We start from the raw sequence: 27,368 nt of genomic DNA on the forward strand, positions 1-27,368 counted from the left end.
TTTTATTCACTCCTCTGTGTCTTGGGAGGGGGCCTGCATCCAACTCAAGCATCAGCCTTCCTCCCTGCCCAGCCCTGAGGAAGATGAAGGGGCAAAGCTCGCCCCCACAGCAGCAGCCAGTGACGTGTCCCACGTGGCACCGAAGCTTTACATTTGGGGCAGGAATCCTAACTGGCTGTGGGAGATAACAGCACCTGAGTGCTGAGTGGCATCGAGCTACGGCCACTGCACGGTGCCAGCCACGAGCGGTCTCGCAGGCACATCCTTGGCCCCCTGGCACGGACCACAGGCACACACCCAGCCCTCGGCACCTCATCCTTTGCTCCTCATCCTTTTGCACTCACCTAAGTGCTCGCTGCCCTGCCTCAGTATTTCTTCCAGCCCTTATCGCGCCAGCTTGCTCTCACTGATACTTTTTTACTGTGTCCTTCTCTATTAGTCACAGGAATTAGGAAAGACAGTTGGTATTTCATCATTAGATGTATCGCATCCAATAAATTGATCATTATTCTCTGCTGATTAGCAGCTCAGTTTCCATCAGTTTAGAGTAGTTATGGTTTTTTTCCTCTCTTCAAGCAGCAGCACGGTTTCTCTTCAGATCTGTTCTAATCAAAGGATTAGAGCTCTGCAAATGTCCTTTGCATACGCAGGAAGGTTTTTCTCCCTCTCGGAGCGAGCGCGCTTTGAAGCCCTGCCTCCCAGCCCCGCACGCCGGCCGTACCTGACCTGCTTTAATTTTAGCCTTGCCTCAATCTGCCACCAGCTCATTTATTTGAAGCCGAGAGCTCTCTGTCTCTCGGCCACTGGGCAGCTCAGATGCTCTCCTTACAATTGCCAAGCCCCCCGTGCTTGCCACAAGATGCCCCCCGTGCGGGCACCGCTGCCCTCCGAACGCAGCAGGGTCCCCACAGCCCCATCCCGCAGCGCAGGTGCCAGCATTTTGGGCATCACATCCACAGCTTCCCAGGCTGAAAATAAGTGTGATGGCTGGGAGTTTTAATCTCTTAGACCCTGGAAATCAGCCCCATCTGCACCCAGGCTCAACTGCAGGGTGATGCCTGGGGGATTCACAGCCCCCTCTGCCCCGTGCCACTGGGGGTTTGACTCTGCTCAGGGGTTCTTCCGGCCATTCCCATGCTTCTGAGCCATTTGGGAACACGGCTGAGAAGCAATTTGGAGCCCCTGGAGATGGGACCGGACTTGGCATTGAAGGCGGAGGGGTGAGCCCAGTGCCGGGGGGTGGAAAAGAAGCGCCTCTATGCGCTGCTTCTCCTGCTGTGCCCGGGTCGGGGGAGAACCCGCAGCCCTGCATCCTCGCACCCAGCACCCCAGGGCCATGCAGAGGCTGGGGAAGCACCTGGAGAGGAGCCGCTGGAGGCTGGGGCAGGAGGCCCCCTGGGGAGCAGCCAGCCCCAGCCCCGAGCCGCAGCCGGCTGCACCAGGCAGCCATTTCGGGCGGCTTCTGCGAGGCGCTGGGCTGCGCTACGCATCCTGGAGTGCCATCTGCTGGCACCTGGCCCCACCGAGACGTCCCCAAAATCAGCTGGGGTGCGGGGCACCCGGAGGATGGCCCCTCCGTGGGGAGCCTCAGACCTTGCTGTGCCCCAAAAACCAGCCCAGGGAGCCGCAGGCAGCCCCAGTGCCCCCCTCTCCACTTCAGTTCCCCCTCACCTCTCCAAAAAGGCAGGTTTTTTACACGATGCCAGGCTCCCAACCGCTTACTCCATTCTGCCGCCCTGGCCAGCACATGCCCATGTGTTTTGGAGAAAACAGCCATGCAGTGATCCCACAAACTTTCATCTCCCTGCCAGCCCCCGGTGATGCTCTGTCGGGGCTGGGATGTTAATTGCCAAATTGCTCCCCTTTTTTATTTATTTATTTAACAGCACAGCACCCAGCTCTGTGGCTGGGGGATGGTGTCATTATCATTTCACATATGTTAGCTTTAAATCCCCAGTAATCCCCCCCGACCAGAGCCCATTCCAAGTGAGCAGTGAAATCCAATTTCGGATCCCATTCTCGCCAGCTGTGCAGCTGGAGCCTCCTTCGCGAGGGCACAGAAATCCCATGCAGCATCCTCACCCCTCCGCAGCTGCCCTGGGAGACCTTCCCCAAGAACAGCACCGAGGCCGAATTCAAAGCAAACCCCAGGAACGAGGAGGGAAGAGGCAGCGAGGCCAGGAGGTGAGGCTGCCCCGATAAGCAGCACGAGCAGGGCTTTCCTCGCACTGCGCTGCCCTCCGGGGAGGCCACCGATTAAAGCTGCCACTCGCATCGATCCAGCAGCCTGCCAGGCAGGGGAAGGGAGGGCTGCCATGTCAACACGTGCAGGGAATTGGAGGGAAAAGGAGCTTGCAGCATGTCAGGAATGTTTCTGTCCCCTCCCCAGAAATTGAGCTGGCATCCCTGGCTTCCCCAGGATGGTGTTCGCCTTGCAGGTCCCACGTCACCAGCTGCAAAATGCCAGGAGCAGGGAGCAAGAGGACAGGAGGGGTGTGAGGAAGGACAGGACGATGGCCCCAGCCCACCAGAGAGCACAGGATGCCTCATGTCTCCAGTCGTTTTGGTCTTTGCACTGCAAGCTCACATTTCCCAACCAAAGAAGTCTTTCGAGTTTCCCCCATGACCAATTCCCCTTCCCACCGCTCTCCCCCGAGCACCTGCCACACTTACAGGGGCACTGATGGGAACCACGCACTCCAAGAGCAGCCCCCATCCCCTCACCGCACACATCCTGGCAACACAAAAAATCCTCCAGGAATGCGCCCAGCCCTTTTAACAAGTGTAGAATAAGAATAATGATGTTCTGAGGAAGAATTAAGAAGTGTGATGTGCCTCCAGCATCACCCGTGATGGTGGCACCGCTTTTGGGAGCCCACAGGCACACCCCTGCGGTGCCGGCAGCCCCACGTGCCATGCTCACAGCCCACCCTGGCCGGGGGCTCCGGATGCTGGGGGAGCTCCTCAGGGGTAAGCAGACCCCAGTACCCCCCAGCACTGGCTCAGCTGATGAATGCCTGCTGGGGAATAAGGCAGGAGCCTCCCTCGAGTTACCCAACCGGGGTCCCCCGGGAAGCTAGCAGGTGGGTCGGTGGCATGGGGAGCACCGAGGAGCTGATGGGAAGAGGCTGGAGACGTGAGCATGTCCTCGAGGAGCCCACCAGAGGAAGGAGATGCTGCCAGGAGCGAGGCTCTCGTTACTATGGCAATTAGCACAGCCTCCCAAACCCCATCGCGTGCCACGAGACAGCGGCAGGCGAGGCGCACGAGCCGCCCGTGCCACCCCGTGTGCCACCCCCGGGCACCGTGCTCAGCTCCAGCCCCCCGCGTTGCCTGGCACGGAGCCTCCCGCTGACGGGCAGGTTTAATTGAATGTTGCTGCCTTTATGTTTCCCTTTCCGGCAAATAAAACCAGAGCAAGATAAAAATATATGATGCTTAAAGGGGACACCGCCAAGGCACTTTTATCGGTTTTAATTTGCCTTTTATTCTCCGTTTGTTTGTGGCACTGTCTCGCAAAATAGCATTTTTCCCCTGGCTGAATTCTGTCATTTTTCCAGCTGGCAGCTGCTGATCCAGGGCCCTCTCCCTCCTCCGTGCCCCATGCAAGGCACCGGCTCCAGCACACAGAGCCTGGGGGTAACCCACACAAATCACAACGGGGCGAGCACCACTAGAACCGTGCTTTGCCTTGGGAGACTTCCCCATCAGGCACCAAATTCTGGCCAAACTGGGCAAATCCAAGGGCGCAGAGGTGCTGTGCCTCTCGGCAGGATGCTGAGCACTGCTCTGGGGGTAAGACACAACAAGGGTCCCCCAGCCAGGAGCTGCCCCTCCTGAGCTAGGGAAGAAAAACGCCATTTGTCCCACTCTTGTGATCATTATGGCAAGCCTGAAGGTTTAATTTATACCCCAGCTCCCGGAATTAACAGCTGGAAAGAGAATATTAGCTTTCGGTTAAAAGCTGGGGATTTTTAGCCCCAGCGCACGAGAAATCCCAGCTACTCTGCCCCATAAATTTTGGGGGAATTTACGGCCACCAGGACCCAGAGGTGGAAATCCCAAGCGCTGCTTTGCAGCTGGGTTTGATAGGATGAACGAATGCAGCATGGGGAAGGGTCTCTCAGAGCCCAGAAATCTCCGTGCCACCACCTCCCCACACCTCTCCCCCTGCTCATTTCACCAGCTGGGTGAGAAGCACCTTCCTCATCCTCCCGAAGGCAGGTGGGTGCCGCAGCAGGGAGGCCGTGTCCCCTCCCCCCCCCCCCCCCCCCGGCTAAGCCGGGCCAGGAGGGGCCACCTCCCCCCGGGACAAGCCGCAGGGACGCCCCCCGCCTGCTGCAGCCCCCTGCCCACCTGGGCCGGGGGGTCCCCAGCTCCTGTCCCCGCAGCCGCGGTGCGCTGGTGCCACCTCCTGGGCGCCGGCATGGGGACGGCACCGGCACCCTCCTCTTCCTCGGTGCCCCCAGGCAGCGGCTCCCCCCCCAGCCCAGAGCCCCCCCAGGCCCTCGGGAACGGCTCTAGCAGGCCGGGGGCTTGCTGGTGCTTGGGGCAAGGAGAGGCTCCCCCGCCTGGAGCAGCTCCCCAGGAACATACAGGTCAGCATTCACCCAGGGTGAGAATTTGGACGCTTCCTGGAGAGGTCCCTGAGCCTGCTGGCACCACAGCGCAGCTCAGCTGCTCTTCCAAAGCACCCCAAATCCAGGCTAAAAATAAATGGGCTTTATCGATTTCCTTTTTAGTGCTGGGAGTGATGTGTTCGGTGCTCGGGGAAGAGCAAAGTGTTTTACTCAAGGGGAAGTACAGCCGCAGCACTCCCAGCCCCAGCGGTGCGGATACAGCCCATCTCACACCAAGCCCCATGCACAAACCACAAGGAAACCAGGAGGCTTTCTGCCCCATCGCCCAGCACAGCTGCTGGGGGTCACTCCAGCTCAGTGCCTTTTTGGGGCTTCAAAACGAGCCCCCATGCCGGTGCACACATGGGGGAACACCCCAAGGCAGTGCCAAACCACTGACAGGAGGTGTTTACTCACCATGCTGCAGGCAGCTCCTGAGCCCCATCCTGACCCTCCAAGGGTGAGGCACGGCAGGACAAGGCTCAAAAGCCAGTAGCAGGCACCTCCCCTGCAGGCACGACCCCATCGCACAGCACCTGAGATGTGCAGGACACAGCCCAGAGCTACAGCACGCCTGCCCCTGGTGAAGAGGAACAAAGGCTGAAGGCACCTGAGCTTAAACACATGCATAGGTGAGACCCCACATGGGGTTGATCAGGACAATTAGCACCTCAGGGTGCTCTCGGGGCCCTGAAACTCTCTGGGGAGCTGTTTCTGACCAACACGCTTCCAAACCCACAGTCCTCAGATCCCCACAGCACCCTTTTCCTAGCCCACCTCCCTCGCCCTGAGACGGGAGCCGTCAGCCTCACGGAGCAAGCCTGCAAGATGCGCCCCAGTCCCTGGGGGACCCCCCCACCCAAACCCTTGCACATCTGCCCAGATGTTGCAAGCTTCCCATCGCTTTCTCTCTGAGCAGGTAGCAGAAATATTCCTGGCCTGGGTCAAAAAAACCCTCGTTGATGTCCTACTCCTGCGCCAATGGGACTGTGGCCGCGCTGCGCGGCGGGGAGGTGCCCGCAGCTGGCACCGTGCAGCACCCCGGGCCCCTCCAGCAGCCCCCATCCTGACATCCTTTCGGCCAGGTCGGACCCAAACTCCGTGGTTTGGTTCCTATTAAATCGTGGGAGCGCTTGGGAAGGCAGCTGCTGAGCAGCTAAATCCCAGCAGCATTGCTGAATGCGCTCCCTGCTGCCAGCACCGGATGGGACACCCCGGCCAAGGGCCGGCGGCGCGCTCCAAGCACCGCTCGCTGCTCTCCCCCTGCAGCCGGCTCGGCAGGGCTTTATTCCCCGCTACGGCCCTGCACGATGCGAGCTCGGGGCTCCCTGGCAAGGACAGGAGCTGGGACCCTGCTGGGTGCCCCCGCCCTGCCTGAGCATCGTGTGGGTTGGGTCCCCCAGCGCCCCGACCCCGCTGGGTACCACTTCCCCAGAGCCACCCTGCACCGGCTGTGCCATCGCCTCCGCCAGATGCTGGCTGGGGAAGGGGACAAGAAGGGCTCGGAGGGATGCGGCCTGGAGCTGGCCATGAGTACCAATGGCAGTGGATGAGCCCTGAGCATGTCGTCCCTCCATCGGTCCCAAAAACTGAGGGGGAAAGCCGGGGACGGAGGGGAAGCGAAGCAAGGCAGAGCTCCTGGCAGAGCCAGAGATAAAAGGCAGGAAGGGGAATACTTGGCAAAATTGAATCTGTACAAATCAGCAAGTCTGGCTAATATGTAACCCACAGACTAAATAGAATTAGCTAATGAACTTACCGAGCCCCTGACAATTATTCATAAATAGTCAGTGAGAGAATGGCACATCCCAGGTTTATTTAATGTCTTTATTAATGATCTGAAAGCAAGAGTAAACAACACATTAATTACGTCTGGAGAAGACTCTGAGCCGGAAGGTGTTGCAAATGCTGCCAAAGACAGCAAAGTCACACCACGGGCCCTAAAGAGGTTAGAAATAAACCAGCAGGGAACAAGCCATGCGTAATCCATCAGCAAAAGGTGTCTCGGGGGGAAAGGGACCTGAAATATTGACGTCTGAGCGGAAGGAGATGTGTGCTGCACAAGGGCTCAGCGGGAAGCCAGGAGCAGGTTTGGGGAGATGGAGAGAGGGGCTCCAACGTGAGCCAGAGCAGGGTGAGGGCTCGCAGGGTGGGGACATGCTGTCACCAAACGGGTCCGAGCTCTCCCAGATGTGTGCACCATCGGCTTGGCCCCAGGGAAGGTGGATGCCCAGGGAGAAACCACGAAGCCCTTTTCCCGAGCCTTTCCGCCCTGCATCCCACGAGCTGAGCATCACCCCGATGGCCCTAACCCTGTTGTAGGACCCTCGGAGAGCCCCTCCTGCGGGCAGCAGTGTGCAGGAGGCGTTGCAGTGAGCAGAGAGCACCCAGGAGCACCCCGCTTCGCCCCGCAGCCTGGGCACCCTCAGGACAAGCACCGCCGCTCCTCCCCGTGCGTCGCCCCAGCGGGAACAAGGGCGCTTTGAGAGCAGGGTGGGTCGGGGAGCGGGAGGCCACTAGCCCTTTAAGAGGGAAAATTTGTAATCCGAGCGAATTCCTCCTTTCTGACAGGCAGGAGAAGCCGCAGGTCCCTCCCTCGCTGCACTTTATTAAATATAGTAGTAGCGGCAGCCCTCGGCTGGAAGCGGGCGCTGCCGGAGGCTGCTCCGGCCGGGAGGCACCATGGGCACCCGAGGCAGCCCTGCCACGCTGCTGCTGCTGCTGCTGCTGCTGGCCTGCCAGCACGGTCCCCTCCGCGCGGGACCCCCAGGCGGAGGTAAGCCCCCGTCCCACCACCCTGCTGCTGGAGCAGCGAGGGACAGGGGGACGCTCGGCGGTGGAGGCGCAGGGCAGAGCGCGGGGCTGGCTGGGCTGGGAGTGAAGGGGACCCAGTGTGAGCACCCCTGGGTGCCCTCCAAGGAGCTGCCTGGTTTTGGGCAGGGTGTTTGCAGCCTGTCCCACTGGAGGATGAGCTGCTGGGGCTGCTCGGCAGGGCTGCTGTGCCCCGTGTCTCCCGGGGAGCTGCACGCCCATGTCCTGCCGGCTGCTTTCCCAAGGGTGCTGGGTGGGATGGGGCCCGTGCGTCTTAGCGGTGCTAAGCGGTGGGTGAGGAGGGAGCTGAGCAGCTTCACCAGGGCGTGCTTCACCGCCTGGCTCTGCTCTGTCTGTCTGTCTGTCCATCCAGTGCGCCGGGGTGGGCGCAGACCCCAGCGTGGGGCACGGGGCTTGCCTTGCACCACAAGGTCTGAGTGCATGGCTCTGGGCACCCCACAGCAGGGTGGGAGCAGGCGCTGGGGGGCTGGCGGTGTTGGGGGGCATGAGGGACAGCAGGGACCGTGGTGGGGTCCGGCCACCCTGGGGATGAGTCCTCCCAGCGTGCCCAAAAGCAGAGAGCAGCCCTGGGGCACCTCGCTCTGCCATCCCCGTTCCCTCCCCGGGGAGCAGGTGGCCTCCCAGGACTTGCTCCTCTCCCTCCAGGCTTGTTCCTTCTTTCCTTCATGCACCAAAATATTAGGATGCCTGGCAAGCTGAGTGGAAAAAATCCCTTTGTTAATGAACAGAGTGCTCTTCTTCCTTCCAGCGCTGACCTTTAGGTCCTGGACAGGGCTTCCACCCCGTGGGGCTCTTGCCTGCTCCTGTGCGCGGGAGAGCTTCAAGGGCTGCCCTGGCACCCTCCGGAGGTGCAGACACCCCTGTGGCATCCCAAAATCACTGGGAGGCTACTGCCAGGCTTGAGCATGGACAAGGCGCAGGCATGGCTTTAATTGGCACTGCCAAAACCCAGAGGTTTGCCCCCAAATACCACCCGAGGCCAGGGCGCGGCTCCAGGGGGCAGAGGACATCTGCTAGCTCAGGCCCTTGGGGCTGAGAAGGGGAAGAGGTTTTGCACCAATTTCCTGCCGTGCCCAGCCCGAAATGGGCAGCCTGTGCCCATCAGCTGTATATCGAAAAGGAAAAGCACCAGGAAGTTTCTCCTCCTGCCATCGGAGCGCGAAACTTTAGCAAAGTGCTTAGAGAGCAAAAAGCGCCCGGTCCCCCAGCAAGGCCACCAAAAAATGAGTCCCCCAGTCCTCGTGCTGGGCACTCGGAGGGGCCGGGAGCTTCCTGGGAAGGGTGCTGGAGGAAGGGCAAAATGCAGCCCGTGTCCATCCCTGGGCCAGCTCTGTCACCTGCCTGCCACCCGTGGATGTCACCCCCGTGCTCGGAGACCCGGCCTCTCCTTGCTCCGATGCTCAGCGAGGGCACCGCGTGCTTTGAGGTCACGGCTCCGGGCAGCTGGAAAAGTTTCCAGCTGATGGGAACGGACAGGAAAAAGTCTGACAGAGGGGGAATGCAAACTGGTATCGTGGGAATCGGGGAGGAATATTCTTGTCTCACTCTTATATTTAGCAGCGGAGGGCTGCAGGCAAATGTATAATAAGTGCATTCCTCCAAGATCGCAGCTCGGGGTTAACCTCAGCCCGGAGGAACTAACGTCAGGTTGCAGGCTGCCCAGGAACACGGCCTCATGGGCTTCAGCAGAGGATGTGTGTCTAAATTAGGCCCCAAGCACAGCTTGGCCACGGCGCAGCCCTTCCCATGCGCCTGCAGGCACCAGGCTCTGCTTCGCTCCTTTTCGGGACTCCCCTGGCGTCAGCAGGCTTGTGGCTTTCCTCAGCCCCCAGCTTTCCCTGGGAAAGCTCCTCAGCTCGGGCTGGAGCCGTGCCCACGTGCCCGAGACTGCCCTGTGTCTGCACACCTCGTGGAGATGTGGAACGAGAGGCTCCTCATCCCCAAACCATGCCCCAAAACCTTCCCATCGCCACCGTGCCCATCCCCGTGGCTGGGACAGGGCAAAGGGAAGGGGAGAGCTCAGACAAGGAGCAGTGGGAGAGCTTCCCTCCTCCCGAAGCAGATGTTCCTCTGCGCTGCTCCTGGAAAGTCTGCACGAGGACGGAGGCTTTCAGTTAACGCACAGCCCCCGGAGAAAAAGGAAGCCCAGAAGAAAGCAGCCTCAAAAAAAAAAGCCACTAGTTACCAAGCTGCTTTCACACAGGTGGATTTTTGGCCAGGCCTGTGCTTACCAAACACGGCCCCAACATCCCCGGACACCAAGCAGCTTGTGCAGGGAGCAGCACTGAAATGGGAGCATCCATGCGGGGTGTCCGAGGGCTCCGCGCCCTTGGGCGCACGGCACAGCGCCCCGGGGAACCGCGCCGCGCCTGGCGGTTGCTCTTGGCTGCCTGACAGCCGGACAGACAGCCGGTAGCAGACAGCAAGCACGCTGGGGAAGGGCGGGCACTGCTAAAAACAGCAGAGAAAGCCACGGGGAAAACCACCCGGCCTCAAGGTGGCCGGTCCCAGCACGTGCCCGCCAGCGCCGGGGAAATGAAAGCCGCATTCATCCAGTGCCACCGCACCGAGGGCCCGTGTGCTGCCATGACTCAAGGGTTATTAAAGGAGCCTTTATGGGCCGTGAGTCAGGGAGGGATGGGCACCGGGAACGTCCCATGCTGCTTTTGCCCAAATCTTGTTTTTCTGGCGGTTGTTTTTCCTCCCGGCCGCACGGTGCCATGCACACCTCCCACAGCCGGCCAACAGTTTGAAGGGGAAACCGTGCGGGCAAAGGTTGTTTTGCCTCATCCCATCTCTTTGGTCAAGACGTCTCTCTTTTATTATTTTTGGTTTTGGGGAAAATAAGACCAAATCCGCACATTTTCGGAGCAGAGCTCTTCCCACATGGACATCTGCCTTGGGATATCAGAGATGTCGCGTCCCATCCCACAGAAACCCGAGGGTCCTGGGGGTCATTTCCTCTGGGAAGCAGGGAACACGAGGCTGCCGGAGCCGAGTTTTGGCCAGCGGTAGCTGTGGCTGAGAACAGCCTCCTGCCCCGGGGGGACCTGCTCACGCCTCCCCGCGCCACCAGCCCTTTCCCCACGTATGTGCTCCCAGCTATAAATAGAGGGCGGGCGGGCAGGCGTTTATTTTCTCTATAAACACCAGCCCTCGGCTTGTTTCTCAGAGATGGGAAAGGCGTGGGGCTGAGAAATCCCGGGCTGGGGTGGGAGGGCAGGGTGGGGAGGGGGCCCCTGACAGCATGAGAAAGGGGAGAGGAAGGATTTCAGCTGCTCTGCTACAGCCAGACCACCCCAAATCCCTTTCCTGGGTGCGCTGGATGAGGAAATTAAACCCGCAGGTTGCTGCTGGCACAGCTTTGGCATCTCCCCCCTGTGCGCCCACACATTTGCTCCTCTGGAGCTCCTCTCCCCCCCCAGCCCCGAATTTGGCTGGTGCATCCCCGTTGTCCTGGCGCTCCGAGGCCGATCCGTCCCACGCCAGGCTGGGAAGCGGCTGCCGGGAAGCTCTCCAGCGGCGGCCGGGCTGTTTGTTTGCAGCCGCGCATCGCTCTGGTAACATCCAGCCCGTCCTGGGTGGATGCTCGGGAGCCTCTCCAAAAGGGGCGCCCGGCTCCGCTGCCCCCGGGGGCAGGTCAGGGTGCGGGGCCGTGTCCCCGTGCCCAGATAGGGGGCCGTGTCCCCGCTCCCAGATAAAGGGACTGGCCGGGCAGCTGGAGCCCCAGCACGGAGCTCACCGCGAGCAGGGTGGAGTTGGGAAAAGTTGGCAGCCAGAAGGCGAGAGGCAGCTCGAGAGAGCGAGGAGAGGGGAAGAAAGAAAGAACAAAACCCGTCTTGGGATGGTTTGGAAACCACGTCCTCTGGGGCTGATACAAAATTTCCAGGCCAACTTCTCCTGGCAGAGGGAGATGCAGCGAGCCTGAGTCACGCTGCCGGGGCCGTCACAAAAGCCCCATTTAGCCGCTGGCCTCCCCAAATCCTCCCACTTTCTCCCCCCCCCCCCCCCCCCCCCCCCCCCGTTCTCCTCCCAGAGCAAAACCTCCAAGCACCTCTTCCAGCTCGGGCTGCCTCCCCGCATCCCTCCGGATCCGTTAGCACACAGAATTAAAGCCTCCCCATCCCGGCCTCCCTGCTCCAGTCTGGGGGGTGCGGCAGGGGCGGGCAGCCCCCTCCCCATGTGCCGGACGCACGGATGCTCGTCCCCAGGTGTGACCCACGATGTCACGCTGCGCCCCAGCCACCGGGATGTTTAACACGTGTGCAGGGTGTGCTCTTCCAGCTGCACACATGTCCCCAAAGGGGCAGTGCTGGCAGAGCACCCTGGCAATTTTTGGGGGTCCCCGGCACCGTGGCAGTGCTGCAGGGGCAGATGCCAGCGCCGTGCCCTCCCCTCAGTGGCTCCATGCAGGGCAGGGCAGTGCAAGGAATGCCAGCAGCACTTGGGCTGCTTGAATCATGGCAAAATTACGCTGGGGAAGCGAGGGCCGGAGTGGCGAGGCTGCGGCCAAGGCTGCTGGACCCATTTCAGAGCAAAGCGCTGCGCCGCCTTCCTCCTGCCGGGGCCGTGCGGGCCGAGTGGGGGCCATGGCTGCGCCTGACCCCGAAGTCTGTGGGCTGCAGAAAGGCATTTTTGTGCGGGAGCCAGGGCAGGAGAGCGGGGAGGCAGAGAGGGAGAGCAGCTGGGAAGGAACTGCAGCAACAAACACAGGCGGAGGCTCTCGTGGAGGTAGGGGCGGGTGCTGTGGGGTGAGCAGGACGTGCAGGGGAGAGCGCGGTGCCTCTTCCCTGGGGGTCTCCTCCAGCGGCCAAAAAAAGGGGGTGGCGAGGCTCCTCCGCAGCTGGCGGCGTTATCAGAGGCGGCTCTGCTCTCTCTGCTTTCCAGCAATCCCTGCTGCGCCTGGAAAGCGAGGGCGGGAGTGAGGAGCAGAGCCCCGCTCCCTGGTCCGGCTGCGGCGGGGTTTGGGAAGCGCGCACGGCCCTGGCACGAGGCCGTGGGAGCCATGCTCGCAGCCTGCAGGAGAAAACACAGGAGCAGGGATGAGGAGGAAAAGCCTTCCTCCATGCCACGGGCTCTCACCGATGCCAGCAGGGGGGGAAACGAGGCAGCAGCTCCTCCAGCTGCTCCAAAAACTTGCTGCAGGACATCCCTGAGGTCCCCGTCGAGATCGGATGCTCAGGGCCAGCTCCCATGCCGCCCAACCCTGTTGCACGGGGATTTCCCCGCTGTACCCATCTGGGGTCTCTCGTCAGCCCTGCAGCCAGCAGCCCCCAGCCCCCCCCCATCCCCAGAGGGGGCTTTGGGGCCCCCATGCTCCCAGCCGAGCCCCAGCCAAACCCCGGGGCCTCTGCGCACCGGCTGTGTTTGCCTTAGCCCGCCTCGCAGGCTGCTCATTTCCTTCCCCGGCCATAAATAAAACCACGCCGTAAAACGAAGGGAATGTGGAGCATAATGCAGCCTTTCTCCAAAAAACCCATCAGAGGCGCGGGGCAGGCGGGGACCTCTTCCTCCCGCCGAGCCCCCTCTTGTCCCCAGCCCCATCCCGCAGCTCCCGGGGAGGACGAAGCCGGGGGCCACCCACGGCGGAGGCAGGAGGGCTGGGTGAGCCCGCTGCCTTATAAAGTCACCAAAACCCCGGCCCTGAGCGCCTGGGAGCCCGCTGACGCTGCGGAGGAGGAATGCACCAGGCTGGGGCGTCCCGGAGCAGCGGCTGCCAGCGAGGGGCTCGCCAGCCCCGGCACACAGGGGCCGCTTGTTCGAGGCGAAGCACAAACACCGGGCTGTTGGTGGGGACAAGGAGCCCTCGCTCCACACCTGATTTTCCACCCCAGGAAGGCCGGGGCAGGGAAGGGCTGAGGACACAGAGAGCCTTTCAGGTGGGGTGTGCACGCACGAGGCGCCCCCGGCCCCCGCCCTGGAGCTGGGGGTGCAATTAAAAGGTTGCTTTAACGAATTCCAGTCCCCTCCCTGCAAACACAGGCGGGCGCACGGCCCCTTCCTGCTCGGGCAGCCTGAATGAAGCCTTGTTGAGCAGCCAGCCTGCCTTCCTCTGGGCAGGCTTTCCTCCACTCGTCCTCAGCATCCTTCCCAGTGGGGACGCGGTCCCCTACACCCCAGGCACAGGGGAAGGATGTGTGTCCCCCTGCCACAAGCACTGCTTGTCCCAGCGCCGTCCCCAGGCACTAGAAAACAGCCGGAGGGGCCCAAGCAGCTGTGTTTTCGATGGAAAGGGGACGAGGCAGGGGGAAGCAGGCCAGGGCATCCCAGACCCGGCGCGTGGCCGGCGGCTGGGGCGGGCGCCCAATGCGCACAGAGCCCTCGCTTGTTCGCCCGGCCCCAGAGGAGCGGAGCACGCCCGGGGTTTGCTCAGAGCCTGGCTTTTGGCTTTCCTCCTTGTTATTTTCAATGAAAAAAAAAAAAAAAAAAAAAAAGAAGAAGAAGAAGAAATAAAAAGACAGTGCAGCCTATAATCTGCTGGCTGCTGGCCGGCTGCTCGGAAACTGTGACGGGGGCCCCACTCGCCTCCGCAGCCGCCTTTCTACGGGGCTGGCGAGGCGCAGGGCAGCGATTTCCTGCGGGACCCTGCAGCTGGGAACGGGAATTATTTTTAGCCGGGGGGAACGGGGCGGCCAGGGGCTTGCCCCCGGATGCGAGGATTTGCTTCTCTCCACGTGGGGTGCGAGGGCCAGCCGGGGCATCCCCTTCTGGGGACAAGACGGCACATTTGTCACCCTCGGCTTTAAACCACGGTCCTGACAGACTGCTGCAAGATGTGAGAGCTGCCTTCGAGCACCTCCTGGCCGGGCTGTGGAGCAGAGGGGTGCTGCAACAAGGTTTGAAGACAAACAGCAGTAACTCGCATTGCTCTGCTGCCGGAGAAAAATCCCAGCGCCTTCTGCAACGGGGCAAGGGTCCCCTCCCCTGCAAGCAGCATCTCTCCCCTGGGCATCGGCGCTTTTGGCAGCCTTGCGCTGTTTTTCAGCAACATCTGAAAGCCACGTTTGTTGGGCTAGGGGAAGCCACAAAAGCAAAGGCTCGGTGGGAGCTGGAGCCATGCACGCACATGGGGGAAAGCTCAGTGGGAACCAGCACGGAATGTGCAGGCGAGGTCTCCTGGGGCCCAAATGCAATGCGGGCGTGCGTGCCTGCGTCCCATGCCTGTGCAGGGAGAGGGAAAAGCCTTTTGCAATGTGCTGCGTCCAGCGTGGTGCCAGAAGGGCCATCGGGCTGGTTTTGCAGAGACCAGCAGCGGGAGGGAGCAGGTCGGGAGAGGACAGCAAGGCTCCGGGAGTCACTGGCTCGGGTGAGGAGGACGAGGAAGCCAAAGTGACACTTGCCAACGGCATGCACAAGGACCAGGAAATGAGCAGGCTTGAGTAAGACGTGCTGGCAACCCTGAGCGAGCGGCTGGCCGTTAAAGCGGGCGTTGGATATTTCCATGCTGCCATTCCCGCCCTGCCCGGCGTGGGTGGGGTAAGGCTCCTTGCAATGCCCTCACTGCTCTCCCGGACCCCAGCAGAAAGCTGAGGCCCTTCCTCTGCTCTCAGAGGTGGGATTTGGTGTCAGGGCAAGGAGGGCTGCAAGTTCTGAGGCCGCTCGGCTGTCCCCAAAGTGCTCAGACTGGAGACGCTCCGTGGAGAGCCCAGAGGAGCATCCCTCCACAGGGCACAGCCTGGCCAAAAAGCACAAAAAGTCGCCTAAACCTCACAGGGCGTGGCCTGAAAACATGAGTTCCCCCCCCTCCCAGCACATCTTCCCCAGACTTTTACATCCTACAGGTCTTGACAGAGTTAATGCTTCATCCCGCAGGCACGGAGCTAACGGTGCAGGGAGCGCCGCGGCGCGGGGCCACATCCAGCATGTGCTCCGCACGCGGGTGCAGTGCACACACATGCATTTAGCCAGTGAGCAAGCACCACCGCTGTAAAATTAAGCTGTGCCACACTGTGGTTACCTCGTGCTTTTCCTCCTGCCAGCGCCCTGTGACACAGTCCCTGGTCTCGCGACCGCATGCCATTGTGCTGAGTCCGCTGAGGTCTCGCATACGCTGGGTGCTGAACGCCTTCCAGCGGCAGCTCCAGCCGAGCACGCTCCCACATCCACATATGGATTGCACACACGCACTGCACGCATTTATTCCTCCGGATCTGTCAGAGCCGCTGCCTCCGGGGCGAACCTTAGCAGCGGTTCGACGCTACGGGGAGCTGTTTGAGAACGGTGCTGAGCGGGGAGAGGATTTGCATGGCAAGGTTTCCCATTCCTCCCGAGGGGCACGGGGGTGTCCGAAATGGACAGGACTCCTTAGGCTAACAGCACACCTCCCTGCACGTGTTCAGGGGGAGGCTGGAGGCTGCAGCCTTCGGGCCCCATCGCGTGGCCGGCGCTGGAGAATGCAGCTCCCAGACGCGCAGCCCAGCGAGGGAAGGGGCCTGGGAAGGGGGCTGAAGGCTCACAGCACCCACACGGCCAGGGCTGAGGGTGCCTTTCCCTGCCTGACCCTCTCCTTTTCCCCCTCCGCAGCCTCTTTTTTCGGGGACAGCTACGTGGAGATGCCGCTGGCGGACGCCTCGCGCACGGTGCGGCTGCGGCTCCAGCTCTACACCAGCCAGGGCAGCGGGCTGCTCTTCCTGGCTGCCGGGCAGCCCGACCACCTCCTGCTGCAGCTGCGAGCCGGCACCCTGCAGGTTGGTACCGCAGCTCCCCGAGTCCCTTCGGGGATATTAAAGATGGGGAAACAGCCCCCAGGTAGGGAAGCTTGGCCATGGGAAGCGTCTTGGACACCCTGATGCCAGCACCCCGTGCTCATTGCATGCTCAGACATGGCACTGAGCACCCTGGAGTGCAAGGGGTTGGGGAAGGGATGGGCCAAGAGGACCAGAGAAATGAGAGGTCTCCACCCAACGCCCCCATCCCACCACAGGCCAAGCGCAGCTGGGGCGTGGGAAGGGAGCAGGACAGAAGAACAAAATTTCCTCTTGTGGTTACACGGGGCTGGTGCCCACCACATAGGAAAAAAAGCAGGGAGCATCCAAAGAACACATCCCTGCTTCCCCGGAAGCTGCTGGGCTGGGCCACGGACCACATCTGAGCACCAGCAAGCAGCTGGCCGGAGCTCCCCAAGGCAGAGCGCGTGTCTCAGGGCCCGCTGGCCAACCCTCTACTTAGGGAGGCTCCGGGCTGCTGCTCGTGGGGACGGTGCCCACCCCATTTCTGGATTATAGAGCGGACACATGCAAGCCTGCTATTTCCCCTGCCAGTCCCCAGGCTGACGGCTGGCGGGGCTGGGAGCAGCCCAGGTGGTGGGGAAGGGGCTGGGAGATGGAGGAGCACGCAGGGGCAGAGCAGGGCAGGGCACGTGGCAGTGAGCAGAGGGACCACAGCGTTCCTAAACCCCCAGGGATGGGTCCACGCTTTGTCAGGAGGGTGCTGTGCACGAGCCCAGGTGCTGACCCCACTTGGTTTCCTTCCCCCAAGGCCAGGCTGCGGCTGGGCTCGGAGGAGGTGACGCTGCAGTCGCCAGCGGAGCTGCAGCTGGACAACCTGGCGGTGCATGACGTGGAGCTGCTGGTGGAGGACGGCAGGATGACGCTGACCATCGACGGCCTCTTCAACAGCTCCGTGGACATCCCGGGGCCCGTCCGGGAGCTGGACATTCAGTACGGCCTCTACGCTGGTGGCACCGGCGGCCTCAACCTGCCCTACCTCGCCGGGGCCAGCTCGCCCTTCAGAGGCTGCCTCCACTTGGTGACGTTCAACGGCCTGGATGTCCTCTCCCCGCTGTCCTCCGATGGCAGCTCCAAGGTCTTCCATGAGGTGCAGGAAGGCTGCAGCACGCAGTTCTCTGCCGAGCCTGAGGACCCCTTTGGGTTCCTGGGGCCACAGTCATACGTGGCGTTCCCCACGTGGGACGCGAGGGAAGAAGGGACCATCGAGTTTGTGGTCACCACAGACGTCACCCACGCGCCCCTCATCTACCACGCGGGCACAGAGGATGACTTCTTCTACCTGGAGGTCTCCAACGGGCGCCTGAGGGGCTTTGTCAACAAGGGAAACGGCGTCGTCGTCCTGCACAACAACGTCTTCATCAGCGACAAGCAGCAGCACTACGTCAAGGTCTACACAGGCACCCACAAGCTCGAGATCCTGATCGACTACTACGCCTCCTCCACGTCCAACCGGGGCATCAACAACTACCTGGACCTTCGGGGAAACCTCTTCATCGGAGGGCTGAACGAAAAGGCCTTGCAAGGGCTGAGAGCGCACCGCCTTGCCTTCACCTCGGCGGGCACCATGAGCAACACTTCCTTTGTTGGCTGCTTGGAGGACCTGCGGATAAACCTGCAGAGGAAGAGCCTGCAGGATGCCGTGCTGACGAAGAACATCGTGGCCGGCTGTGGGAAGTCGGACCATGACTATGAGGACTACGAGGAGGCGTACGAGCAGGACGAGGCGCCCACCTCCCCTCCGCCGGATGCCTGGCCAGCAGTGGAAGGGTGCCGGCCAGACAGCAGCTTCCCACCCGCCTTGGCCAACATCAGCAGGCTGCTGCACATCAGCCCCCTCGTCCTCTCTGAAGGGGGCACGGCCTATCTGGAGTGGAAACACGTCCAGCCGACGGTCGACTTGAGCCTTGCGAACATCCGTCCATCCCAAATTCTCTTTACCCTCGCCGGGGACCCTCGGCACGGCCAGCTGGAGCTGGACGTCCCCGGGTCCAGGAGCAGGAAGAAGTTCACCTTGCTGGACGTCGTGAATCGGAAAGTCCGGTATGCCCATGACGGCTCCGAAGCGCCCATGGACCAGCTGGTGCTGGAGGTGACGGTGGCCGCCCAGCAGGGCGTCCCTGAGTGCCTGCGGCAGGGGCAGAAGTACGTGCTGCCCATCATGGTCAGCCCCACCAATGACGCCCCGCAGGTGATCTTCCCCCACGGGAACCAGATGACCATCCTGACACACACGCGGAGGCACCTGAGCACGGACACCCTGCAGGTGCTGGACGACGACACCTCCTGCGACGACCTCGAGTTCCAGCTGCACGGCAGCCAGAGGCTGGACGAGGGCTACGTGGAGTACGACTTCCAGCCTGGCGTGCCCATCGAGGAGTTCTCCTGCAGGGACCTGGAAGCAGGCAACGTAGTCTACGTGCACCAGAGCGGGACAGACTTGCAGCTCACCTTCCAGGTGAGCGACGGCTCCGTCCCGAGCCCCGTTGCCACCCTGAGGATCCTGGCCATAGAGCCCGACATCCGCCTGCGCAACAACACCGGCCTCTCCATCTCCCAAGGGGGGGCTGCGCGCATTTCCACAGCCAACCTGTCCGCCGAGACGAACGCCGTGAAACAACGGGTGCCCATCCTGTACAGCCTCACGGAGCCCCTCAGGTATGGCGAGGTCCAGAAACAGGGGAGCACGGGAGGGGAGTGGAAAAGAGTCGAGTCCTTCCAGCAGCAAGACCTGGAGCAAGGGCGCATCCAGTATTTCAGCACAGATCCAGAGCACCGGCTGGAGGATGTCGTGGAGAAGCTACGATTCGACGTCCAGGTGGGCCAGAAGGTCTTGCCAAACAACACTTTTCTCATAAGCATTAAAAGAGCCACCATTAAGATGAAGACCATGGTCCCCCTCCAGATGAAGAACAAGCGGCACAAAAACATCACCAGCAAGGAGCTGGAGGCGATGCTGGAAGACCCAAACTCTGCCCCAGTCCCTTTCCGCTATGTGATCATCCAGGCCCCCAGGAAGGGAAACCTGGAGCTGCTGGGCAGCAGGCTGACCGAGGGCTTCGCATTCACCCAGGAGGACCTGCAAAGAAACCACCTGAGCTACAGCGCGACCGTCAGGAACTCCCAGCAAGCTGAGGACGCCTTCCAGTTCCATGTGCGCGCCGGTGAACAGCACTCTCCCGTGTACACCTACCCCATCAGCATCGGGGGGGACCCCGACGCGCCAGACCTGACCAACGTCCTGCTGATGGTGCCGGAGGGGGGCCAGGCTGTCATCTCCAAGGACCACCTGTTCGTACAGAGCCTGAACAGCATGGACTACCTCTACGAAGTGATTGAGGGGCCAGCCCACGGGAGGCTGGCATGGGCCGCGTCCCTTGGCAGGGCATCCGGCGAGGAGATCACGGAGTTCACCAACGATGACATCCTGCACCGCCGGCTGCTGTACCAGCACGATGACTCCGAGACGCTGGAGGACGACATCCCCTTCGTAGCCACCAGGCAGGGCGAGGGCAGCACCGAGCCCGAGGCGGAGGAGGTGAGAGGGGTTTTCAGGGTCTCCATCCAGCCTGTCAACGACCATACCCCCGTCCGGGTGGTAAGCAAGGTGTTCAACGTGGTGCGCAACGGGCAGCACCTGCTGACAACGGATGACATCGCCTTCACTGACAAGGACTCGGGCTTTTCCGACGCACAGCTGGTGCTGGCCAGGAGGGACATCTTGTTTGGCAGCATCGTGTCCGTCGACGACAGAAGCCACCAGCTCTATCGGTTCACCCAGGATGACCTGAGGAAGAAGAAGATCCTCTTTGTCCATTCCGGGGCTGACCGGGGCTGGATCCAGCTGCAGGTCTCAGACGGCCTCCACCAGACCACGGCCCTCCTGGAAGTGCAGGCGTCAGAGCCCTACATCAAGATAGTCAACAACACCGGCCTTGCCATCCCCCAGGGGAGCCAGGGGAGCATCGACGCCTCCGTCCTCAGCCTGGAGACCAACATGGACATCAGGTCGGACGAGGAGATACGGTTCCTGATCACCACCCCACCGAGGTGGGGGGCCGTGCTTAGAGGGGGGCAGCCGGTTATGGCTTTCTCCCAGAGGGACCTGCTGGCAGGAGAGGTCTCCTACCGCCACAACGGGAGCAGGAACGCCCGGGATGAGCTCCAGTTCACCGTGGAAGCAAACGAGGTGGCGGTGGAGGACACGCTGGCCATCACCATCTTCCTGGACACCCACCCAAGCCCCCTGCGCATTGTCAACAACAAGGAGATACACGTCTTCCAGGGGGAGGCGGCCGAGATCAAGCAGGAGCACTTACTGGTGAGTATCCCCCTCTCTGCTTGTTCCCCAAAACCCACATCACCTCCCCGGACAACAGACTTGCAGAGGGGCTATTTAACCCCCACCTGCAATGACCAAAGGACTTGTGCCCACGTCAGGCTTTGCCCAGGGGCAGAGCCCAGGTCTGGCTTTGCCATGACCCTCAGAGCAACCCCTGGCAAATGTTGGCCCCCACACTCACACCGTGCCTCCCCCACGCTCCCAGGTGGCCCACGAAGAGATCCCCCCCCAGGACATCGTCTACCTGGTGAGCAGCCCCCCGGCCTCCGGCTTCCTGGTGATGGTTCAGCACGGCCGGGACTCGGACGAGCCGCCCAGCCTCGACCCCGTGCAGTCCTTCACCCAGGAGGACATCAACAGCGGCCAAGTCCTCTACCTGCACTCCAAGCCAGAGGAGGAGCGGGACCACTTCGTCGTGGATGTCACAGCGGGGGGGGCAGACCCCCTGGAGGGGGTGGCAGTGAGCCTCAGCGTGCTCCCTGCCACCATCCCCCTGGACGTCGGCAACCTCACGGTGCCGGGAGGAGGCTCCGCCGTCCTCTCCACAGCCGTCCTCAACATCCCCAGCGACTACTTCGTGGCTCATGGCGTGGAGTTCAGGGTGCTGGAGCCCCCCCGCTTCGGCACCCTCCTGAACACCAAGCGGCCCGAGGAAGAGAGGCTGCAGAGCTTCACCTGGAGCGAGGTACGGGGCTGGGGCCACGGGGAGGCTGCAGGGGGGCTGCCCCTGGGATGGAGGGTTTTAGGGTGGCAGGTTCACCCCGTCCGGGTCTGGTGTGGTGGGGGGAAAGCCCAAACCCAACGCTGGGGGCCACGGGGAGGGGATGCGGGCAGAGCACCGGTGCCAGCCCCTCTCCCTATCGTGGTGCCGGGGCCGTGCCCAAGGGCCGTCCCCCCCCCGCGCCCCGCAGCCGGGCCCTTCAGCCAGCCCCTGCCCCGCAGGTGGAGAACCAGGAGGTCCAATACAGGCAGGACGTGCCCCGGGCTCGGGCCGACAGTTTCACCCTGGTGGCCAACGCCTCCGACAGCGGCCGGCAGAGCCAGCCCCGCACCATCTTCGTGGCCATCGCGCCCCGGCGCACGGCGGGGCCCCGGCTGCGCATCAACGCCGGGCTGCAGGTAAGGGGCTGCGGGGGGGCACCGGTAAACAGGGGCTGGGGCCGGCCTTGGAAGGGCTTCTCCGACTCCTCCTCCTCCTCTTCCTCCTCCCCCGGCGATGCTGAAGCTGTCCACAAGGTGGGAGCATCGTCCCGCTGCGGCGGCTGCTGGCGGCTGGCTCACGCAGCGGGGCTCAGGCGGGTTTCTCACCGCTCCTCGCGCCCTGCTTCCCTAGCAGCCCCCCATCTCCCACCCCAGCAGGGATACCCCAAAGGAAGGCGGAGGGGGGGCTGCCCTGCAAAGTTTGGGGTCCCCATCCGCAGCCAGCCCATGGTCTGCCCATGCTGCCCTCGACCCCAAAGCCCCCCCCAGCCCAGCAAAGGCAGCCCCCCTCCAGCAAATCCCTTTTGTAGGGCACTGAGCCCCGCTCTGCCCCAGCTGTGCCCAAACCCCTGCAGGGTCGGGTTAACCCCTCCTCTGCCTCGCAGCCAGCCCAGCAGCACAGTCACTCGGAGAAGCTCTACCTTCCCTCCCAACCACTATAAAACCATCAAAAGACAGGAAAAAAAAAATAATAATAAAAAATACACCCAGAAGCACAGGTTTATCCTGCGCAGGACAAAGCAAGCAGCATGCAGGAGGGGCCGCGCGTGTGTTTGCGCTCCCAGAGAGATGACTTCAGCGTTTAAAGGTCAGCCCGGGCCCGGCACGGAGATTGCACAAAGCTTCCCCTGCTGCACGCACGCCAGTGGCAGGGTGCAGAGTCCACACGGGCAGGACCAGGCCCTGCGGGCTGCGGTCCCTCCTGCCAGGAGGGTGGCTGGATGCCACCAAGGGAGGCTTCTGCTGCCCTCTGCGCCGCGCTGCCGTGCTGCCGGCGCCGTTTCGCTGCCTCCACGCCAGCTCTCCCAGAGCGCAGAGGTGACACGGAGTGTGGGCAGACATAATAAGCCAGAAAAGGAGGGCAGGAGCGCAGCTTTAATAATTCAGAGCGGATGTGGGGCTCGGTGTGCTCGGCCCCGCTCAGCAAGGCTGCCCCCGCGCAGCGCTTCCCCCATCCCGCCTCCCCAAAGCTGCGCTTCCCGGCCTCTCTCCCCCAGTCCCGCGGGGGCTGCTGACGGATTTGATTTCACTGCCGGCACCCACACCCACTCAAGAAATGTTTGGGGATCAGCCAGCTGGAAAGTGAGGAGAAAAGCTAAGCTAACCCGACGCAGCTGGCTCTGGGGAGGGCGCGCAGGACCTGACATCGCAGGAATAATCCTAATCCTGGTGTCTGCGGGACAGGGATGGGGCAGGGGATTAGGAACGGGGCATAGTGCTGCCTCCTGCTCACCTTCATCCCCCTGCAGCCCTGGCAGAAGGAGCCCCAGGGACTGAAAAGCCCCTTGGGGAATGCAGGTGCTGTGGGATCGTGGTGGCAGTGTCCCTGGACATGGGTGGCACGGCCGGCTGCGGGGCGGCACGGGCAGCACGCACCCTGTACGTGCTGGGAAACATGGGCACGGGGTGATGCAGGGCTTGGGAGGAGGCCAGGGCACGGGTGCTTTGCCCAGCAGATGCACAAGGAGCCCTTGTGTGGCGCAGACATGCCTCCTGGTGCAAGGCACCAGCACTCAGGGACGGGCTGGGGATGGCCGGGGTGCCCGGGGGGGGTTACAGCCTCTCCCTGTCCCCCAGCTGCGGAAGGGTGCCACGGCCACCATCGGCCCCCAGACCCTGCGTGCCGAGGACGAGGACAGCCCGGCGGCGGAGGTCACCTTCTCCATCCAGCCCCCAGTCAATGGCAAGGTGGTGCTGAGGCCGGCGCCCGGCGTGGAGGTGCGGCGCTTCACCCAGGCGCAGATCGACAGCGGCCTCGTCCTCTTTGTGCACCAAGGTACGTCCAGGACGAGGCGTCCCCTGGCACCACCCCTGTCCCCAAGCCCTGTGGCACCGAGGTCCCCCTCGTGCCAGGTTAGGGGGCTGCCCCGTGCCCCAGCTCCGCACTTTCTGCAGGGCCCCTGGATGGAGGCTTCGCCTTCGACCTGTGGGACGGCGAGAACCTGTCCCCTGGGCACTTCTTCCTCGTCAGGGCGCAGGGCGAGGAGCTCAGCCTGGCCAAGAAGCAGAGCCTCACCCTCTGCCCAGGTGGGTAGGGGGCAGCGCGCGGGGGTCCCGGCAGCCAGGCTGCTCTGGGGACAGAGGGGCAGGGTTGATGTCCCCCCCGGCGTGTTTTCCAGGTGCTCTGCAACCCCTCACGAGCGAGAACCTGCAGGCGGTGAGCAGCAGCCCCGCCAGCCCCACGGCCCTCTACTACAGCATCGAGCAAGCCCCGCGCCTTGGCCGGCTGCGCACCGCCCGCGGGGGCGAAGTCAGGAACTTTACCCAAGCCCAGGTGAGGTCTCGCCTCCTCCAGGAGACCCTCCATCAGCCCCACAGCTCGGGGGTCCCACCCCATTTGCTGGGTGAAAAGCTCCTGCCGGAAAGGTGCCTCCTTGGTGGAGCCAAACCAAGTCCCCACGGTGCCCACGCCGGCTCCAGCACTGGCACCAGCAGTGACCAGAAATGAGATGGGTCATGGCATCACGGCATCATCTGCTGGGGTTATTTTGCCATTAAGCAGAAATGAGCGAGCTTTCTCCCCTCCTAGGTGGACGGCGGGATGATCTTCTACCAGCACGAGATGCCACAGGAGCCCTTCTGGCTCGCCCAGGACGCCATCCGCTTCCGCGTGGTGACTCCGACCTCCATCTCCGACTCCTTCATCCTGCTCGTGCTGATATCATTCGAGGCGAATTGCCCCCAGCGCTCGACTCAGTTATGGAGAAATGCAGGTAAAAAAAAAAAGGAAAAATCAGCCCGGGGGATGGTGCGGAGTGTGGCTGGAGGAGAAGCAAGGGACAAACAAGTTCTCCTGAGGTTTGCACAATCCTCTCACTCGGGCAGGGAGGTGGGGATTGTGCAAACGTCAGGAGAGGCTGTTTGTCTGAAGGAAAAGCACAATTGTACAACTTCCCATGCTCCCTCCAAGCATGAGCTCTGATACCACACCGACATCTGACAAACCACGTCCATCCTTTGCTGGCCCTATCCACACAGTGCCTTCCTCCCGTTGTCTTGCCAGCCTCATCGATCCTATTTTCCTCCCCCATCCCTCTCCGTTTCTTCACATCCCTCTGTTTCTGATGCCGCTTTGGGTTTTCCCTCCTTCTCCCAGGCCTCCAGCTCGCCAGGGCTGAGCGGGCAGAGATCGGCACCTCGCTGCTGGACGCGTCCAACCTCCTGAGCCAAGTCTCGGTCCCCGAGAGGGCCGCGCACGATGTCGTCTTCCTGGTGACGGGGCTGCCTTTCCACGGGCAGCTCTCGGTGGCCGGCGTGGTGCTGGGGCAGCCGCAGCCCTTCTTCCTGCAGTCGGACCTGGCCGCCGGGCGCCTGGCCTACACCCACGGCGGGGACGCTGCCTCTGAAGACCGCTTCCAGTTCCAGGCTTGGCTCCGGCCCCGGGCGCAGCAGTCCCTCCGTCCTCCCCGCCACGGGGTGCTCATCTCCGAAGCTTTCAACATCACGGTGAGCGGCGGCGGCGGGAAGCCACCGCGGGTGGTGAAGCAGCGCCGAGCACTGCAGGTCCTGCACGGCTCCACCGTGACCTTGTCCCGGGAGTACCTGGACGTGGCCGAGCTGGAGGGCTCCCCAGAGGACGTGGTCTACACCCTGCTCCAGAGACCCCTCGCTGGCCACCTGGCCAACGCACACAACCCTCAGGTGGCCGTCGAGCGCTTCACCCAAGCAGACATCAACGCCGGCCACGTGGTGTTCGTCACCACCACCAGCAGCAGTGTCCCCGAGTCCTTAGCCCTGAGCCTGTCCGACGGCCACCACCCGGCCACCCTGACCTCGCTGGAAGTCGTGGTGCTGCCCGCAGCAAGCCCGGTGCCGCTGGAGGTGCCCCAGGAGGTGAACAGGGCCACCCTGACCCCCCGGCACCTCCCGGGGGAGGGCGATGCCCTGTACAGGATCACCAGGGACCCGAGGTTTGGCCAGGTGCTGGTCAACCAAAAGCCGGCGCGGGGCTTCTCGCAGGCGCAGCTGGACCACGGGGAGGTGACTTTTACCTTCACCCAGCTCACCTCTCCCCAGGACAGCTTCCAGTTCCTCGCCACATCGCGGGGAGTGAACAGGAGCGGGGAAGTGAACGTCACCGTCCGCGCCCTGGTGACGGCTCGGCCGGGGAGCGTGTGGCCACGGGGCACCACGGCCCTCCTGGACACCCGCATCCTCGACGCGAGCGAGCTGGCCAACCGCACCAGGAGCGTGCCGGTCTTCAGGATCCGCAGGTCGCCCCACAGCAGCCGGCTCGTGAGGGTCTCGGGGGACCCAGGGCAGCCCCCAAGCCCGATCGAGACCTTCAGCCAGAGGGAGCTGGAGCAGGGGCTGGTGGGGCTGGAGGTGCTGGACGCCGGGGACACCCGCCAGCACCCGCAGAGTGACAGCTTCCTCTTCGAGGTGGCGGCTGCCGGAGTGCCACCAGCGCTGGCAGCCCTGGAGTACATCACCGAGCCCTACAATGCCTCGAAAGCCTACGGTGTCACCCTACTTGTGGCGCCGCCAGCGCCATCATCCCCGGTGCCGTGGCCCCAGGGCACGGCGCGGAGCGGCCCCAACGCCAGCGACGTGGGCATGGTGCCCCCCAGCACCTGGCCGGGCCCCGGGGCCACCGCCAGCCCCAGCCCCGTGGAGGGGGGCACCTTCCTCAGCTTCATCGAGGCCAACATGTTCAGCATCATCATCCCCATCTGCCTCATCCTCCTGCTGCTGGCCCTCATCCTGCCGCTGCTCTTCTACCTGCACAAGCGCAACAAGACGGGCAAGCACCACGTGCAGGGCACCCCGTCCTCCAAGGCGAAGAACGGGGCCGTGCCGGAGCAGGAGACCTTCCGGAGGACGGACCCCAACCAAGGCATCCCCCTAACGACTGTCAACTCCCTGGAGGGCAAGGGCGCGGGTCCCCCGCCCCAGGGCACGGGTCCTGGGGTGCCACCAGACCCCGAGCTCCTCCAGTACTGCCGGACATCCAACCCCGCCTTGAAAAACAACCAGTACTGGGTGTGAGGGGCTCAGGCGTGGGGGGCACAAGCGGCCGGACCCCCCCCCAGACCACCCCAGAGCATCACCATCACCGCTGCCTCCTTCTGGCTCGCCTCCTCCCCCGCGGGAGCTGGCACCGCGCGGGCGCAGGAGGACCCTGGGGATGGGGGGGCTGCCGGTGTGGCCCACCCAGGAGCTCCGAATCTCCGGACAGCTTTGGGCAGGGGGGCACTGCAAGAGGGGAGGGGGGGGCCAAAGGCCAGCGCAGCCCTGGGGTGCTCGCCTGGGACACCCAAGGGTGCTGGGGGGGGAGCAGGGGGGCCCGGCATGGGCGAGCAGCTCTGGGCGCAAGAGGGAGGATGACGAGCGGCTTGCACTGAGTCAGGCTTAGAATGAAGCTGCCCAAATCCCCCAGGGCTAGGCGGGCTGAGGCACTGGAGCAGAGGCTCGGAAAAACCCCGTGGCCAATGCCGAGGGACTCCAAGGGGTCCCCACCCACTTGGAAAAAAGGCTCGGAAGCCGGAAAGAAGAGCAGGACACGGGACCTGACATGTTTTCCCACTGTATACTCCAGGATGGCAGAAGTGCAGGGAATAAAGTGCCTTTTCCCGAGGGGCATCCCAAAATCGGTCTGCCCCAGCCGCCTCCCTCCCAGCGCCGCTCCTTGCCAAGCCCGGCGAGCTG

The 27,368-nt window shown here is 62.9% G+C and overlaps 1 protein-coding gene across 1 annotated transcript; it reads left to right on the forward strand.

The window, feature by feature from the left end:
* The first annotated feature begins 6,603 nt into the window (after nt 1-6,603).
* Nucleotides 6,604-27,312, forward strand: CSPG4 (chondroitin sulfate proteoglycan 4). Its single transcript, XM_080607737.1, has 10 exons — nt 6,604-7,395; nt 15,975-16,138; nt 16,929-20,498; nt 20,725-21,204; nt 21,462-21,638; nt 23,298-23,496; nt 23,616-23,747; nt 23,840-23,994; nt 24,250-24,433; nt 24,817-27,312. Exons 1-10 carry the CDS (start codon nt 7,302-7,304, stop codon nt 26,706-26,708), a joined length of 7,047 nt encoding a protein of 2,348 aa, XP_080463863.1. The 5' UTR covers nt 6,604-7,301; the 3' UTR covers nt 26,709-27,312.
* The last annotated feature ends 56 nt before the right edge of the window (nt 27,313-27,368 follow it).

This window comes from Anser brachyrhynchus, assembly GCF_964034855.1.
Source record: "Anser brachyrhynchus genome assembly, chromosome: 11".
Lineage (NCBI taxonomy): Eukaryota > Metazoa > Chordata > Aves > Anseriformes > Anatidae > Anser > Anser brachyrhynchus.